Raw genomic sequence first — 13,715 nt, forward strand, 5'->3', positions numbered from 1 at the left:
TCTGTGAAGCATGTCTTCATTAAAGAACCCCTTAATTTATCAATAATGAACATAACATACCAGTACATCCCACTGGTGGTATTTCTAGATAAAAGTAGTAAGAGAAACTCTTGCCTGATTTTATAGTAGCTCATATGTGAGGGTCAGGTACTCGCTGAAGGGGACAGAAGACAAGATGGGCCTGTGACCTACAGAGGGAAGCTGAAATCCAGGGAGCTTAACAAGCAAGCCATTGGGCTGCTGGCTATGTGGGCAATGTTTCCCCTGATGCTTCCTGCTGGAGATGTTCCATTTTGTATAAATTATTTATTATGTACTGAGGCTGGGATGCAGAGCTTGGTCTCCCCCATTCAAGATGAATGCCCTCACAGCCAGGCTACGGAGCCAATCTTCTCCTCTGGCCCAATGAATATTTAATGATTTATGGAAGTGGAACAGCTCCATCAGGAGAGGAAGAGCGAGAGAAACGTGTTCATTCAAGTAGAAATCCCACAACATCTCTTTGTGACCACCACGCAGGACTTAAGCCAAGGACCTTTGCAGTGAATAGGATCAGCCAGAGGATCAGGGGAGACGACATGAGCACAAAACGGTGGGGTGCCACTGCCTCCACTTCAGTGCAATTTCAGAGCAGCTCAGGCCTGTCCAAGTTCTTGCCCTAGATAAGGCTGGTTTCTGTGATGGTTGTCATCAAAATGATGACTCTCAACCAAGCTGAGAGTACAGGCTGCTTCACCTTGAGGAAGCTTCAGCTGTGCCACTCACAACCCAGATGAGCCTCCTGCTCCAGCGTTTTGGGTGGTGTAGCCTGGCTGTGCACGAGACATGGGGCTGACACGCTGTGTCCCTATGAGGTGTCCCCGACCTGCTGGGTGCCCTCATTAATCAGTTCATTACCCTTCTGATCGAACTGTTTTAGTGAAAAGCCAATTAAACCAAGATGACTACTGTGGGGCAGCCGCCCCAATGCACTTGGTGCAGAGCTCACAACATTTGGAGGATGGAAAGTCCCTCCTGCAGAAGGCAACCTGGTAGAGGGTAAAAAACACTCCCTTATTTGAACTAAACCCAGAACTACTGATGCTAGCTGCTGCCCCTTCACAGGAACAGATTTCCCAGGATTGTTCCTCCCCTGTCCCAGCTCCATGCCGTCCCCTCGGGTCCTGTCGCTGTCCCCAGAGAGCAGAGCTCAGCGCCTGTCCCTCCGCTCCCCTCCTGAGGGAGCTGCAGGCCACCATGAGGCCTCCCCTCAGCCTGCTCTGCTCTGGGATGAGCAAACCAAGGGATCTGTTCCTTGAGCTGTTCCTCATATTTCTTGCCCTCTAGACCCTTCACCATCTTAGTTGCCCTCCTTCGGACACTCTCTAATAGTTTTATGTCCTTCTCATACTGTGCAGCCTAGAACTGCACACAGTACTCGTAGCGAGGCCGCAGCAGTGCAAAACAGAGATAGACAATCCCTTACCTCAACCCGCTTGCAGTGCTGTGCCCGATGCACCCCAGGGTAGGGTTGGCCCTTTTGGCTGCCAGGGCACGCTGTGGGCTTATATTCAGCCTGGCATCGACCACACCCCCCAGATCTAATCTGTGAGGTCACAAACCAGGCAGGATCAGGCTTTTGTGGCGTGAGCTAGGAAGGTGCCCAGTTGTCCACCCAGATTTTCAGGATGAGTGCTGTGAATCCTGCTCTTTCCACCCCTGGAGGGCCGTGATTAAGCAGTCTCAGATAATGGATTTGGGGTTGAGAGGAGGGTTGCTCTGCGCCAGCACTGCCACTCCGCGTTTTCTCTGATTGTGGATTTCCCCACACGTGTTCATGGTTCAAAATCCCTCCTCCTATATCCAGGCTGTCAGAACCTGCGTGGTGACATCCTCGTGTTGAAACAAACAGCAAAGGCTCCCAGTAGCTTCGGTGGGAACAGCATTAAGCCTGAAATGCCTCCCAGAGAGCTGCAGCTGTGTTTTGGTGCCCGTTCTGCACAAGCACATTGGGATCCCGCATGTGTGCACACCAGCTGTGCATATGGGAAATATTAATAATATCCTGATGCAAAGAGCTGGTGGTGTTGATGTTGCAACTGCTGGGGACAGTTATTGACGAGATGGCTGTGGAAGGCCTGACAACAGGCATTTAATTCATTTTAGCATCAGATTTGCAGAGCCTTGGTGTATGAAGATGGACTGCAACAAACTAACGATCTCTAAATGAAATTTCTCTTTCGCTTCAGCACAAAATGGGAGGATGGCAAAGGGGAGAAAAAGAGACATTTTATATCCTCTCCTTGATTGTAATTCCCTGCCTTCAGCTAGATCAATATCACTTCTGCTAGAGATGGAGGCTGCCTTTGGTTTCCATGGCAATCTGGGTTGTTGGAGGCTTGCAGGCTCCATGAATCCCCAGTTTATCAGCCTTCTAGGGTTTAATAATGGAGACCAGCAGTCAGGCTGCTTATGAATGGCACATGTCTTTTGGTCTGGGGGAAGGGAGGCGGGCGTGTGGTTTGTAGTAAGGGCTGCAGCAATTTGTTTCCCTGTCACTGACAGCTGAAGGGGGAGGAGAACAAGGGGAGGAGCAGCACATTAATTCTGGATGCACCGAAGGAATTTCTAGACCTTTTTGCTGCAATTATGGAAGATTTCCTCCTCTGGCCTCTTTTCCCTGAGCAACTTTGCTGAGGCAGGGGAAGAGAGCAACCTCACAGCCTGTCCTATGTGACGAGGTGGGAGCTGTAGACTGAGAACCCCAAAGCTCCAGCACTGCACGTTTCCTTCCTGTCCTGAGCCCTCTTTATTTCAGGATCAGCAGTGCATGAATGCCAGCAGGCTGCCATTGTTTTGGGCTCATTTTTCTTCCCCTACTGATCCTACCACAATTGCCAGGCTGATCAGCAGAGCTGTCACTTGCTGTGCTACTCTCTGTGCATCTGCCAGAACTATCCAAACGTGCACCTCCATCCCCAGATTGCTGTAAGCTTCACTCCCAGAATTGACTAGTTTTCTGTGATTGTCCTGGCTGTATGGCAATCACCATCAGCCACTTCAGTAAGGCCACTTTTGTTGCACGTGGCCACAATCAGCTCTGGGTGTTTCCATTGCTTCTTATCTTTCCTCTGATTTCTTCCCTATGATCTCATAGGGCAATCACAGTAAAGAGGCTAAAGAATAAATGGGTGCATCTTGTCAAGACCCTGGTACTCTCTTTTCACATGCATTCTGTTTCCAAACCATCCTCCAGCGTTTAACCCAGCAAGGAGAAGTTGGGTGACACAACAGAACACTGTTGCATGAGATGGGGACTTCTTGTTTTCCAATGCGTAAGCCAAGAACAGCTGCCAAGTGTTACATTCCACAGCTGGAAGCCAGTAAAAATATCTGTAATCAAGCTGTTCGAATCGCAAGGTATTTAAGGAATTTAAAAAGGTAGCCTTTATGGTCTGCAGGACCTATGTGAAGTCTACAGGGGTAGGGAAGGTGAAGAGCAAACAACTGGTGGGTTATTTCTCCTCAGGTCTTCCTGTTTCAGGGAGGTAAAGTAATGAATGCCGTTCTTCTCCCTCCCATCTTGTGACGGCTTGTGGGGATATTACTGAGATTGCTGCACCATTTTGGCCTGAAATTAGGACTTTGTGGAATTTCAGAAATCACAGGCCCTTTTGCTGAGTAGCAGGGCCGAGGTGCAGCACCTATGAAGGTGCTGCTGTGTGCGGAGGAGCTGGCTGAGGCTGGAAGGAAGAGCTGAGGAGACAGCCTCATGGGTACACCACAGGCTCTTGGGTGACCACAGCCCAGCTCTTCGTACTGTGCTCCCTCTAAAATACAGATAAAAGCTTTTGCTTTCCTGGCTGGGATGCCACAAAAATTAAATACTTCCACAATTTTGAGTTATGCCATCGTTACGATGATGAAGACCAGTGCTTACATTGTTGTCTGCCTGTAGCAATTTGGGAAGGTCACAATGGAGACAGCTCTTGACCTTCACAAAGGTCCGCGTTTGTCATAAATGTATGATTTGGTTATTATAGCCCACATGATCTGTATGTATATGTATATATCCTGTATGATCTGGATATTATATCTAAAAAGACTAGTACATCACCCCGCTGGAAAGTCAAGCAGTGCAAGCACCCTTGGGCTGCGTTTGCTTGTCACTGTGATGGCAGACGAGAATGAGGTGTTGTTACAGGAGAGCCCATGGCCTGAAAAACCTAACCACTCCCGTAGGCTTCTTCCAGTCCTAGCTGGATTGCAATCCTTGTTAGATCGATATAGGTACTGTGCATGGGAAGCCTGGGCCAAAAGTGCTGGCGCTAGGCAGGAATAAAACACCTGCCAGCAGCAGGCATGCCATTTGTCTCAGCCTTCAGGCTTGGCTGCATCCATGCATGCGGGAAGGAAACGGCACCGGGAGAGAGGAGAGCCGCTCCTTTCCCACTCCTCAGGAAGCAAAAATGTTTGCCAATGTAGCTGTAACAGGGTTAACACCTCACATTCGCGAGGAACATCCCCCCTCTCCTCTCTCCACCCGCGTCCTCCACCACTCCCATGTCTCTGGAGACCTCTCCGCTCCCGCCCGGCAGCCCAAGTTGGGAGTTTCCATGGCAACTCGGCAGCTGGTGTCTAGACACTGTGAAAGATGCTTCGCAATGGAGCCGGGAGCCTGACTCCCTCGGTACCCCCTCCCCACTGCCGCGCACCCCCAGCTCCGCTCCCCCCTTCCCACCCTTGCAGGATGCCGACGCACGGTGGGATTTCCGCGGTGCTGGGGACCAAAGGCACCGGAAGGGAGGGGAAGGAAGGAGGGGAAATCCCTCAGCCACTGGCTCGGCAGCCTGACAGGGTGCAGAGGCAGCTGGGGAGACAGATCTGGGGCTGGCTGTCCTCTGAGGATTGGGCAGGATCAGGGAAAGAGGCGGTTGTCCAAGCATGGACCAAAGTCGTCAGCCATGGGACTGCAAGAGTTGGTTTTCTTCTCTCTGCTGGTGCAGAGGAGGTTGGCAGGCATGGGCTGAAACAGAGATGAGGTGGTCCAGGAGTGGGAGGCCCAAAATGCCATGTATTGTGGCCATATTCACCTTTGTGTTTCAACTGTAATGGACCACATCTTATCCCTCGCCTCCAGTATGTCCCATATCCACTTTGTCTGTGGTATCTATGAGGACAACACATATTGCCCTCATTTCCCTGCTTCTTTGCCTTCTTCTTTCCAGCAGTTACAGGGCAGCTCTCTGGGACCTCCTGCCTGCTACTTGCTGTGGGGACATCCCACCCCACCACTTTCTTGCAGGGTTTGCTGAGGGGATGCAGGTCTTCCAGGTGCCACATGCCCTTCAAGACCCCCAGGGCTCACAGGAACCATGTAGCACCCTGGGTCCATCTGTAGCAAGCGAAGAGGTTGGGAGAAATCATGCAAGTTGGCCCCCTGAGCCAGGCACAGACACTCATCCGAAATCCCCGACTGCTTCGCTTCTCAGCATTTTGCTGGGCCAGCGAAAATCTGTCAGTTTTCAGAAGCAGCGAGCGGGAAGGGCGTAGGATTTTAGCACTGTGTATGGCACATAGCAGGGCTGACTGCAATGGGCTAACTTGGATCGGGAAGGGAACTGCATAAGCGACAGCTCTGAACCCGAACTGCATCTTGTTTCAGCAGTCTCAGACCTACCATTGTCTGCCTGGAACTGGCTCCTGGCTGGCTAGGAGGACAGATGGATCGGGACAGATGAATCAAGCTGTGAAGCCTGGATCGAAATCTGGACCCAAATGTCGTTAAAACTAGGAGATGCTTAGGTAATGGATTTCAAACGGGGCCTTGCAGCATTCCTCACCCTCCAAAAAATGTCTCTAAAGAGAGCCGTCCCTGGAGCAAATGAAGGCTGCTTATAACAGGGCAGCAAGACCCAGATTAATATTTGGAAGTAAATAGGAGGGGACCAGACAAGGCACAGGTTTGCAGTCCCATCTCTGGACAAGCTGCAGCTGGCAGAGGGTGGATGGGGGAAGGAGGGAGCATGGCAAAGGGACCCACCTTGTGGCTGGAGCCAGAGAAAGAGCAGCGGTTGAGGAGGCATGGGCAATGCTTTAGCACAAAGGCATGTTCTAGCAGCACAATCAATATCAGCAATAATTATGCAAACAGTGGGAAAGCAGCAAAAGCAAAATCCCTGCATCTGTAGTAGAGTCCCAGAGTGTTTGTGCAATTTCTTTTATCTTGGCATCAGCTGTGGTAATTTAAAGATCTGCAGTGGAAAAGAGAGGAAAAGGAAAACAAAACCCAAGCCACCAGCCACAAAAGAAATGATCAGCAGAGAGGTTATTGCTACTATGGTCATAAACTGATGTCTGCTCTGATTTAATTAATCTTGGCAAGTCAGACGGGAGCTGGGCAGGTCCCAAGAGACAGTGTTTTACCCGGAAATCCACTCAACCTAATTTCTCTAATGTAGGGCAGTGGAGAGACTTGGAGAGGAGCCTGCACGCTCAGCCATTAGAGCGCAGCACAGGCAAAGGCAGCTGGAAGTGCCACCATCCAGCAATACTGCTGCCTGCGTGCCTGCCTCAGCTTTACTGCAACCAGAGCTGCATATGTTCGAGGCGTTTGCTCACCAGCAGAGCTCACAGACATCGTTCTCGCCCTTTCCAGGAAATAAATGGAGTGCTGAGGGGCAGGAGCGCTCTAAGACCCTATTTCAGCATGGATCTGTAATTCATTTCTGTATCATTTCTCTTCCGTGGGCAAGGCACTTACAATTCCCTGTAAGGTACCTGTTGGAGCTGTAGGTTTGAGGCACTTCTTGACACAGACCCTTAAGCTGGGAAGCAAGCACACCTCAGCCTCTCCCACCAAAGAGCTCTATCCCTTAAGCACTTGCACAGTCACAGCCTAAGGTTTGTTGGAGGCTGCCCCAAATGTTTCTAGGCTCGAGGCTGCCCCAAATGTTTCTCAGCTCGAGGCTGCCCCACCCAGCGTGCTCGAATGAAGCAGGTTTGGTAGCAGCTCATGGATGCTCATCACCAATGCCAAATTGTCTTATGCTATAGGATGATTTGGACTGAGGAAATCACCGTAGATTTAGAAAGATTGAAACAAAGGTTGAAGCTGCTTAATATTACATCTCAGCCTTCCCTCCTGTACTGTTTCTTCAATGCATGCACATGTTGTTTTCTCATTTTTTGAGCCTGGGCCCTTCTTTTTGCTTTGTCTCTGTGGCTGGGATGCTCTAGAACAAATGTGGATGTCTGCACCCATGCTAGACACCTTTGCTTGATAAAGACATGGGTGTTCCCTGGCTGCAACTCCACTTGTCCTATAGTAGGCATCTAAATAAGTTAGGTTAATAGTCTTTAAAATGTTGTGTTTATTTGCACTGCTTGGAAAGGAAACACAGGGTGAGAAGACCAGCTGGAGATGTCTGTGTGTAGATGCCTGAACTTAGGTAAGATGCCTGTTATCTTCCACTTCAGCTTTCCCATTTCATGATCCCTCTGTGCTGCCCCAGTCCAGGTCCATCTTAAGAGATAACTCACAGCTTCTGGCTTGTCCTCTCCCTTGCAAGTCGACACAGGGGGCTCACATCTTGCAAGAGGAGACCTCACAAAACCAGTGCATTCAGAAGGGGACAGCTTTAGACAGGTGAAAATTTGGCTACCTGGCATGACATGTAGTTGTGCCTCAAGCAGGACACAGAACACTTTGCATAAACACCCCGAATTTTCACCTGCTTTCTTGTCACCTTTTACACCTAGTCCAACAAAGTACAAGGTGAATGTGCAATGCCAAGGCTGTAGTTTTGTCTGTGAACTGTACCTGTCTGCTACAAACCAACAGCTGCGACAGCCCTGAGTTCAAGGAAGTGGGAAATCAAGCCTAGCATCAGGTAAAAAAAACAATGTAAGAAAGATCCTCTCTGATCTATGAAATCCCCCAGGATAGCTACCTAATAATCTCCCCAGAGACACCTAAGAGCCCTTTTCTGGGATGCTGAAAACTAGGCTGGAGAAAACCCTGGAGACCATACTGCAGAAATAGCCTGCATCAAACAAAGTGGCGAAGGGTGAGTCAGACAAACTGTCTCACCTCTTCTTGTGAATCAGAAGCTGCTATTAGCTGGCCCCGATGTCAGTAGGGTTGCGCCACCATGCTCCCATCGCACAGAGAGAATCCTCTTCTTTCACTGCTATGATTTAGCAGTGCCACAGCTTGAACTTCATTTTTTATGCTGGGTTGTTTATCCTTTGTGATGTTACCTCTGTCTGAAGTTCATTACAGAATAATAACACCAGGTTGCTTCTTTCCCCTTGTTCTAAAGATCAATGAAACGATGCTAAAGCTGCTAGGAGGTAAGACAAAGCTTAGTGGCAGCAGGGTGCACCTGTGTGTATGCTATTTCCCTTCACTGCTTCAAAACCATGCAAGAAAAAAAAAAAAAAAAGAAAGAAAAAAAAAAAGAAAAGAGGAAGAATGGAAGAATGGCTAGCTGAATTTTGCTTGATAGTTCTCATCAGAAAGATAGACTTCTTGTTTATATTTTGGGCCATCCACAAAGGTGGAAATTGGCTTGACTTTGCCATGTGTCCAGTGTTTGTGTTGTCTGATCCCTTCTAAGACTTAAATATGTGTCAAATTGACTTTGTAGCTTTTCTGGTGCTCCTTGACCTCAGAGTCAGTCCAGGCTATTTCAGCCCTGGCAGAAGTCAGTGCAGTCTCTGCCTACCACCAGCTGCTCCCCAGAGAAGGGCAGCGGGAGCAGCGAGGCTCCTCTGCCAGCCAGGAGCCTCTGGGTGCTGGGGGCATTCCCTGGAAATCAGATTTTTTCACTGAGAAGATGAAGAAAGTTTTAAATATAGTGAAATGCAGTGGCTGGGGTTTGTGTTCCTTAAGCTGTGTTGCTCATCCTTTGATGATCTTTCATTTGTCTTGCATTACTGTATGGGAAAGCAGACATTTTGTCTTACTAAGGATCTCTCAGAGCCTCCTAGCGAAGCTGCTGGCTAACAATAGTCATTTGGCCTACATTTAGGTGTGGATGGTCATGCATGCTCTCAGCTCCATAATTCACCATGTGTCCTGCTACTAATGCCTGGGAGAAGAGCAGGATTAAAAGGAATCCCCTCCCTCTGCAGAGATTGAATCATTCAGGAAAATTAAGGAAATCATTCAGGAAAATTCAGGAAATCATTCAGGAAAATTCAGGAAAATTAACCAAACTGGTGCAAGTTAGCTTGCATTGCCTTCCAACTATAATTGGAACCTATTTTAATCAATAACTTATTTTGGTTTTGGTTCGTGGCTGTAGCTGTACTATATATAGAAGGAGTCTTTGAATGTAATTCTGTTTTGTTGCTCAATGTCAAGGGAAAGCAAGTGCACAGCTTTTGCTGACAGGGAATTGCAGGTGCAGGGGCTCAGGCCTTGGTATTGGGTGATGGAGATGTTCCCACAGGCTCTCTGTAAAATCAGCAGCTGGAGTTCACTAAGAAAAATTATTTGAAGGTCCAGAAGTAGAGCAGCTAACATAGTTGATTCAGGGTGGGAAGTTACACACACCTGAAAGGTGAGCCATATGGAAATGGTGCATAGGAAGGCATGTAAATGAGCGGCTGAGGAGTGGAGGGAGACAGGGAAGTGAGAATTGCAGCACCTACTGGCAGTGCTGGAAGCAAATACAAGCCTGCCATCTGATGGCACCGAATGGACCAGGCAAGAATGAATAAATGGTCTCAGTCAGGAAAGGTTCGCAATCCTACTAATGCTAAACATGGGTGTGAGGATGCTACTCCTCACAAACTAAACATTGGCATATGAACATGAATATTGTTAAGCTGACAGCATGGGCCGTGGTGTGGGTTTTGAACATGCCAATTAGCTTTGCCCCAGACAGCTCCCAGACACATCCACCCTTGTTCTGGGGAGCCATATGGGCAGGAGCCGTGTGGTGCCAGCTGGCCTCAGGGCCAGAGAGCAGTCCCTGGCCCATTTTGTTTGCTGGTACAACATAATCTGATAGCCCATCGCAGAAGCCAGGAACTGGCTGGTTCAGAGGGACTCCTGAGCCCACCATGAATGACCACGAGAGGCCCGGTGATGCTATGGAGGTGTATCAAGCGCCTGCACTGAGGTATGTGACATAGCAATCTTGTGCTCCATCCTGCACCTCCCAGGCCCTTGGCACTTGCTTCTTTTCTCCATTTTTTATCCCAAAGCTGGAGTAATGCTGCTTGCTTGACTTCTCCACAGTGTATGTATAGGTTGAGGGGCAATCAGTGAGAACTGGGGAGAAAAAGGGATATAGAGCAGACCAGCCACTCCACTGCACTAAATACTTGTGTGTTATTCTACTGGCTGAACCACCGCCTTCACTTGTGAAAACCAATCCACACGGTGCACAGACCTTAGCGGTGCTTATGAAAGAGGGTTGGGGACACACCAGTGTACCCTGATCCAAGGAGGATGAGAGCTGGTCAATAATTCAGAAACATATGTGTCTTAGGCTGGATGAGCCTAGCAGCAAGATCATCCAGCTTGAGTGGTGCTCAGTTTGCTTTGTCCCTCCTGGCTGTCCCAGTACTGATTCCCTGTCTGGTTCCTTGTTGTGGGATTGCTACTGGCATACATTTTAACATGCAAACAGTATGCTGGCACAAGGTGTCTGACTGACAGGCAGACCCAGCCTCAAGTTACATCCATTGCTTCCCCCTGGGGCAGCTCTGCCTTTGAAAGGAGAGCCCAGAGAACTGGAGACAGTGACAGCCTCCTGGGTCCTGTTCTTGAAGGCTTAGAGACATTTCTCTAGACCTCTATTTGATGTAAGAGAAGTCTGAATTACAGGTTATTATTATTTTTTCCTTCTGGGTCTTGAGAGCTTCAAGAGCAGGCAGAGTTTTCTCTTCATGACCTCTTCAAGACTCAGCTGGGAGGGCCAGTAGCAGAAAGTAGGGGGCAACAATTACAGGGTGGTTGGCACAGCTGGTGGCTTCAGTAAAAAGGTGATACAGGTATCCGATCTAGCTGATTTTAGCACAAAAGCCAAGGGCTTCATTGGTATGTGTAATGAATGATGGTTGCTTTCCAGTTGCACATGGTTTCAGGTGGGGCTGGAGGCATTTTATGTGTGCTCATCTGCTGGGCTGAGCCCTGGCACATTCTTCCCGTGCCGTGGAAATGCCAGGAACCATGAGACCTGGTCACTTCGGGAAGAGAGAAGCCTGAAGCCATGCAGTTCGTCATGCAATGGCTGTGTGCATGAGCAGGATGCTGTAGATCATGGCTGACTAACCCTGGACCGTCTCTTTCCCTACTAGATGCTGTAGAAGAAACCAAACCTACTGAAAGTGCCCAGCAGGAAGAGGTGAAAGAAGAAGAGAGCAAGGCGGACCAAGAAAATGCCTGAACATTAAGAAATGACTCCCCGTTGCCCCTCCCTCCCTCCCCCTATCCTCTATCCTTCCTTCCCACCCCAATCTCGATCTCCCCCCTTCCTGCTCACGTCTGTGAGCCTGTCCGTCCCTCTCCCATTCCCACTTAAACCCTTTTTCTCTCTGTGTGGCAAACATTTAAAGAAAAAAAAAAAAAAGAAAAAAAAAAAAAAGCAGGAAAAATCCCAGTCAAACAGTGTGGCTTAAACATTTCTTTGTTTCTTGGTGTTGTTATGGCGAGTTTTTTGGTAATGATGATCCAATCATTTTGGGAAAATTCTTGCACTGTATCAGAGTTCTTTGACCTGGCGCGTGCGTGTGTCTGTCTGCCCACCACGAGCGCTCTCTCTCTCTCTCTCTCTCCTCTCTCTCTTCTCCAAGTGTGTGTGTGTGCAATGTTCCGTTCATCTGAGGAGTCCAGACTTACCGAGTGAGTTAAAACAAAAGCAAAACAGGAAAAAAAAAGAAATAATAATAATCCTTTTCTTCCTTTTTCAATGTGATGGAATGAACGAAAGAAAAAGAAAAAACAAACAAATGAACGAAAAATAATACCAAACCCCAGTTTGTTTTCAGAACTAGAACAAAAAATAATATGTGCCAATTAGCGTAATGCTTGGCTCCAGGCTCCTTTTTCAAACTGAACAATAATTATAATAAATGAGAATAATGATCATTAACACCGCCGTGTCGCATTTCTATGCTGCCGTACACCCTCTGGCCTGCGTACACAGACCGGTCTTGGTGGGCCTCCTGTTGCGTGGCCCTGCTCTGCTCCTCAGCCACCGGTCAGTGACCGGCCGCTCTCCCTGGCATCACCAAGGGGATTTTTAGGGCTTGGATTCTGAGTGAGGCATCAGCACTGAATGAGGCATTAACATAAATAACAAAAGTAGCAAAGTGGGAAAGAACAAAATCGGTGCCCCTCTAGGAGGCCCCTAGGAGCGTGGCGACCTCGGAGCAGCCCCACGGGTCCCAGCTGAGGCACCAGCTTTGGTCCACGCTGAGGCCCCAAGGTGCCAGGGGACACACCAAGGGCCAAGAGGGGCCCCACTGGTCCTCACCCCTCTCTGGAGTTGGAGAAGTTGTTGAGCAACGTGGCGTGGTCCCCCAAAAATGTTCTGTTTGGCAACAGGAATCGGGCCAGTGCATTAATAGGTGTGCAGCCAGGGCATGGTCTGGTGGCGTAAGAGCCAGCGGACAGCGCTTGGAGAAATCTCTCCGTCCTGCTGCCTAGCAAAACCTGGGTTTATTCACCCAGATCTGGTGTGGGCCTGGGCTTTATGGCCTTCCCCTGCAGCCATCTGGAAGTGCAGCCGAGGCCTGTCACGGCGGCATTGCACCACCTCGTGAACCTGCACGGCCACAGCCCACGGGGTACAAAATTGTCCCCAGTGCCCACCCAGCACCTGCTGGGCCCAGGCTCTCTTGGTGAGAGCAAACATTTTATATATATTGAGGGGTTTTTCCCTTAAAGTCTTTTTAAAGCCTTTTCCTAAAAGCTCGGTTGAGGCCCAAGTTTTTCCACGTTTTGCCACAGCTATTGCAAGGTTCCCTGGCTGCATTGGCAACGACAGCCAGCGTACCCCACAGTATTCCCATATAATACAGTTGGCAGGACCAGGATTAAATTGGCCTCCAAATGATAACACCAAAAAACGGGTCTGCTGACAGACCAAGAGTCCCTTTCTGGCCTTTTGGGGCAGCAGCCCTGCAGCCTTCAGAGGGCTGGCCGGCCCTCCCTGCCCGACTCCTTTCTTCTCCTCCATCTCTTTGTTGGAAATAGGGAGAAAAGATGAACGGTGTCTCCTCAGAGAGGATCGCTTTGAACGTAGACCGCTCACTGGAAGTGCCATCAAAATGCGCCAGGGCTCTTTTCCACGCGCTTCCTGGCCTTGTGTGGAAATAAGAGAGAGAGAGAGAGTGGGAGGATTAAAAAAGAGAGGGAAAGAGAGAGTGGGAGAGAGATTGGACAGAGATTTTAGAAAACAGGGATTAGAGAGAGGAGGGAGAAAAAGATTTTAGAGCGGATAGATGGATGATAGGGAGAGAGAGGGGAGTATAGCTAGAGTAAGAAAGGTTAGAGTGAAAAAGATGAGAGAGAGACAGGAAGAAATTAGGTAATATGGAGCAATAGGTGATTGATAGAGATAGTGAAACGTAGCTAGCTAAAGTAGATTAGACAGACTCAATAGGTAGAAAGATGGGCTGACTGACAGATAGGTATTGTGTCATAAACTTCATAAACGATATATATGCTAATATTCCCATGTCATGATGGGTAGTAAACCCTGAGACACCTTCCA

The 13,715-nt window shown here is 48.9% G+C and overlaps 1 protein-coding gene across 1 annotated transcript in view; it reads left to right on the top strand.

Moving 5' to 3' along the window:
- Positions 1-11,843, top strand: part of GAP43 (growth associated protein 43) — a 53,272-nt gene extending 41,429 nt beyond the window's left edge. Inside the window, exon 3 of the mRNA XM_082755160.1 lies at positions 11,296-11,843. Coding sequence (XP_082611286.1) covers positions 11,296-11,384 — 89 coding nt within the window. The 3' untranslated portion in view covers positions 11,385-11,843. The remainder of the gene's footprint in view (positions 1-11,295) is intronic.
- The last annotated feature ends 1,872 nt before the right edge of the window (positions 11,844-13,715 follow it).

Source organism: Aythya marila (assembly GCF_965140915.1).
Source record: "Aythya marila genome assembly, chromosome: 1".
Classification (NCBI taxonomy): domain Eukaryota; kingdom Metazoa; phylum Chordata; class Aves; order Anseriformes; family Anatidae; genus Aythya; species Aythya marila.